The 5,153-nt window shown below is 38.1% G+C and overlaps 1 protein-coding gene across 1 annotated transcript in view; it reads right to left on the bottom strand.

The window, feature by feature from the left end:
• Nucleotides 1-4,576: 4,576 nt before the first annotated feature.
• The window catches only part of LOC105824505 (cytochrome P450 2C20-like), a gene marked incomplete at its 5' end in the record, with an annotated part of 16,635 nt that continues 16,058 nt past the window's right edge, over nt 4,577-5,153 (bottom strand). Inside the window, one exon of the mRNA XM_012661958.1 lies at nt 4,577-5,116. Within this exon, the coding sequence (XP_012517412.1) occupies nt 4,935-5,116 (182 nt within the window). The remainder of the gene's footprint in view (nt 5,117-5,153) is intronic.

The following is a 5,153-nucleotide window of genomic DNA, read 5'->3' as shown; positions in this document are numbered from 1 at the left end:
CTACAGAAAAGGAATCAAAGGTCTAGAAGAAATGCTAGAAAGAGCCAATTCTTCTCAGAGACAGATTCTGTTGCTGGAAGCAGAAGCCCATTATCATTGGATGAGAGCCTTAAAGGCTGAAAGAAATCTCATCATCTGCAGACAAGATCTCGCAGACATTACACCGAGAATCTCGCAACTATGATGAAACTCTTCTTTACAGATATAAATCCACAGGCAGTTGATGGTCCTCGTGGAGCATTTGCTCCCTGCTCTCCATTCACATGTTACTGCTTCCCCTGACACAAGAGGATTCCTCGCCTCTCTCCTCAGACAATCCTCTTGGCTACCAGCCTGTCCTCCACATTTGCCTTCCAATCTCAAATTTCCCCTGGATACAAAAGAACTATTTTGAAAATTAAAAAAGGAAGCTCCTCCTTTCCCCACAACAAAAATTTGAGTCCCTCCTCTTCTTAGAACCAGTGATGTCAAGGCCTAGTGTCCATGGGTAGGACCAGGGAAAGAAAGGTCTCTGTGAGGAGACTCACCCCCAGGTGTGATCCCACTGGGCTCCTCACCCTTCACCATCTGAAGGATTTGCAGACAAACTGAGGTCAGGGCATTGAAATCAGGATAAACCACCTTTCCGGCCCTGCTCCAGTGACCTCTCTGGGAATGGTGTCCAGGCTAGACAGGAAGTGGGGCTTTTCCTAAGTTTAGTGATGCAGTGGAGAAGCTAATCCTTCTGGTCATGGTGGAGTAGTTTCATCAGCCCCACTTGCCCATGGGTAACATTGCTTCAATCTGGAGAAAATGCTGACAAGAACTCAGTTCCTGGAAGTCTTTGGAGAGTGACCTAGGACAGGCATATTCTGGAGGTGACACCTGTGAATAGGAACTACATGGATTGAGGTCTCTGAATTGATATCTTTTCAGCAACTCATGCCTCGTGTGTAGTTTTACCAGTGATGTTTTTCGTCTTGATTTTATTAGAGTTTTCAGGATAGCTTTGTTGAAGAAATGTTATTTAAGTTATTGTCATTCTATTGTACGATCCAGATAATATAAGCAGTAAATTTTTGGAGTATTTAACTCTGGCAAGACATGCTTAACATAAAAGTGTCCAGTTTAATCATTTTTAGTGTCCAGTTTAGTAGCATTAAGTACATTCACATTATTATGCAACCAACAATACTATTTGCAGAACTCTTTTCATCTTACAAAACTAAACTTTTTGTCATTAAACACTAACTGCCGGGAACATGGCCAATGTTCCCTGCCAAAAACCGGGTCCCTTTGATAGAGTTGCAAGGGAAAAGAAAATAATAGAGACAAATGGAAAATAAAAGAAATAAAAGAATGCACAGAGACAAAGATATATTTTTATAAGTTTATGAAGATTATAGGCAAAGTGGGATCTCAGAGGGCCTAGACCTTCTCCGTGGGTCTCAAAAATTCCCAAATGAAGTCTTACATGGTAACTTATAGGGAATAGTGAATAATTGCCAGGGGTAACAGATTTACATAACAGCAGGTAGTTCCTCTCAGGTTAACAGATTTTCGAAAGGCTTCTACAGATTCTTTAACTAATTCTATCTACATGAGCAAATGGCAATAAAATCTTTCAAAGGTTAACTTCTAAGTTCTAAGTTAAGTTTATCACTTAACAGAGGGGTTAAACAGAGATATGTTGGCTCCATATTTGTTAGGTTATTGTGAATGGAGATAGGTAGTCTAGAGTGTTAAAACAAGAGCTTTGCTTTGCTTTTAGCCATTCAAGAAGCTGTCTGTTCTGGGGGGCACTCCATCGTCACCTCTCATCCTGTAGTTTCTAACAGATTCACTTTGTTTAAAAAGCAAATCCAAACCTTTGGGTCTGAGAAACGCGGCACCTTGTGGGATACAGCCGCTACTGTCTTTCAGAGACCCCTTCGGAGTGTAACAGCATTTGAAATGCAAACCAACACGTCCACATATTCCTTCAGGGCAAAGCTCTGCAAAACTCCTAAGACAAATGCTGTCTGCAAACACGTTTTATATTAATTCATGGAGCAACAACTAACTCCATATTCTCAAATACCTCCTGTCGCTGACAACCACTGATATAATAACCCACAGAGACTTTCTGTTCCTATGAATTTGCCTATTCTGGGAACCGCATAAAAGTGGAATCATGAAATAGTTTGTATAGTTATGACTGGCTATTTTTACTTAACAAAATGTCTTCAAGTTTTATTCATGTTGTAACATGTGTCAGAATTTCCATTTTCTTAACACCTGAATAACGCTCCACTGTACGTATCTACCACATGCTGTTTATCCCATTGCTTGGTCTAAGGGCACTTGGGATGCTTTCACCTGTTGATGTTGTGGATGCTGCTGCTGTGAACAGTGGGGCACAAACATCCCTATGACACCCAACTCTCATTTCCTTTGGGTATATACCGAGTGTTTGAATTGCTGAGTCATACGGTAATTCTCTCATTAAGTTTTTGTGGAGAAACTGAACTATTTTTGATAGTGGCTGCATCATTATACATTCCCACAAGAAGTGTACAGGTTTTCTGATTTCTCCACATTCTCATCAACACTTACTATTTGCTGAATCTTTGGAACAACCATCCTAATGGGTAGAAGGTGGTGTCTCATTGAGGTTTGATTTGCATTACCCTGATGATGAGTGATGATGTGAGTGTTTTCAAGTGCTTAAGCCATCCTTTATCTTGTCTGGTGAAATGTTCATTGCAGCACTTTGCACATTTTTAACAAGTTTTTGTCCCTTTTGTTGATGTTATTGAGTTTTAGAAATACTTTATATATTTTGCACATTAATTCTTAAAAGATATATGATTCCAAATATTGTCTGCTATTCTGTGGCAGAAATTTAAGCTACATTATCCTTCATTAACCTTCACACTCTTGATAGTGTCCTTGGACGTACAAAGTTAACTTTGATGAAGACCAATATATCTATCTTTCCTTTCATTGCCTATGCTTTGGGTGTCATATTAATGAAATCATTAAATCCAAGTCCAAAGCCATGAAGAATTTCTGTAAGTAGTAAATTATAATTCAGCAGGTCAGTCCGATATTTCTAGATACATTTTCTGTGAGCCATTCAGCCACCAGAATTATTTGAAATATGAAAATCCTTTTCCCTCTTCTAAGATTTTCTAAACCACCAAGGAAAGACAAACCAGAAAATTAATTCTGAAACTTGATAAGTGTCAGTTAATTTAAAGAATGCATTAGTGCTGGGTCTTGAGTGGGAGAGAGGTTGTGGATTAAAGACAGTACTTACAAGGTAATTTATAGCACTGAATGTATATGAAGAAACTTCCTTTCATAAAAAGGAAAATGATATAAAATCAGTAATCTAAGCATCTACATTAGGAAACTGGAAAATGAAGAGCTAATTCTTTCCTAAGTAGGCAGAAGAAAGGAAGTCATAAAAATTAGAACAGAAATCAATGAAATTGGAAATCTGACATTAAAAAATAAAAAGACTGCCTGTTTCTCACACATTTGCTAACAAATTGAAATTTTTTCATTTGCCAACCAAGAAGGTCAATGGAGGATAATGTAGGTTAAATTTGTACTTTTTATTTTTCAGCTATTTTCAAAGTTTAATAGCTATTTCCATTTCCTAATATGTAAGAAGTCCTATCAAATTATCTACCCATGTTTCTATTACCTTAGAAGTTTACCTGGCAACCTGGCATATTGTTTAGTATACACCAGCAAGTTCTTTAATAGTATGTGCAATATGAACCCAATATTCTAAAGAATTACTTTTAAATCCACATGTATATGTTTGTATATAATTATATGCTATATTTTATGTTACACCTATGCACACATACAAGCATGGAGATACACACACAACTATATGCGTGTGTTACATTACAAATGCATGCAAGTATAAATGGCTTCCTCTTGATGAGCTTGGAAAAGGTTAATGGGTTATGTCATTTCTCATCTTACTTCCAAACAGAAAAAAGGGGTAAAGAAGACTAGAATTTGTCACAGATACATGTTCACCTGCTGATGCTGTAGAGATGCTATGAGACTTATCATTTTAGTCCGCACACATCAAATTACTGTCACACATTTATTATGTGTAAAACATAGAGATAGAAACTGGAAGAATAATACAATCTGGTGAGGCTGTCTAGAGATGTTTTTCTTGTCTGGGAAGAGAATCATTACACTCAGAACACATGAGTAGCAATATGAAACCATACATTCATAGTCGATTCTAAATTGGATAGAGGGTGAAAAGAATATTCTACATCTTTAGTTGGTATTAAAGTAACACTCAGGCAGTACAGGAATTCTGACATTTAATGTCCATTCCTAACCATCACTGATCTTGTCAATATAAAGGTTAGAGCTGCCCCTGGAAACAGGATCTCTCTTTCATATACAAACCTCCAGTATCTCTTGGAGACACTCTTCCAAGAGAGCTTCCCTGCCCTCTTCCCTTTTGTCCTTCTCTGTGCTTATCATTATGAGGATCAGCATGGCCTCCAGAGACTCTGTTTTCTTTAATTTCCTACTTGCATTATGCACAAAAGAAGGAAAGTCTATGATCTTTCTCAGCAATTAATAACACTTTTTATTTAAAACATGCACAGGAGAAATGGCTCTGAATTATCATAATTAATCATTTTACTGTGTTTGGTAGTAATAACATATGAACAACTCAACACTAGGTAATATTGTCATATGCGGCAGTAAATACTGTTTTACAGAGTATGAGGAAGAGCGGTTATAGATACAGTTCCAGAAACTCCCCTTAATGGACATTGGATGTTCACTGCATCTTAAGGGAATGGGGAGATGTGAGACAACAGGTCACAGAATACATTCCTAACAGTAGGAAGGAGGCAGAGGATGTCATTGATAAGAGAGAGGCAGAAGATAGCCACAGCAGGCCGATGACCTGACCTTCTTCACACAGGAATGAAGCAGATTTTGTACAAGGGTGGCAAAGAAAGACCCCCAGCGGAACTCGAAGTGGCATTGAGCTTCTTTGGATTAATCAAGGATTTCAGGTTAAAGTTCTGTAAAATGCTGGTCAGGAATAAAAACAGCTCCATGCGGGCCAGTCCCTCTCCCGCACAAATCCGTTTTCCTGAAAGTAAAAAATACCAGGGGGAGTTACTACTTAT

Source organism: Propithecus coquereli, unplaced genomic scaffold (assembly GCF_000956105.1).
Source record: "Propithecus coquereli isolate 6110/MARCELLA unplaced genomic scaffold, Pcoq_1.0 Scaffold747, whole genome shotgun sequence".
Classification (NCBI taxonomy): Eukaryota; Metazoa; Chordata; class Mammalia; order Primates; family Indriidae; genus Propithecus; species Propithecus coquereli.
The sequence above is the reverse complement of the archived record's forward strand: the minus strand, read 5'-3'. Positions and strand labels throughout refer to the sequence as shown.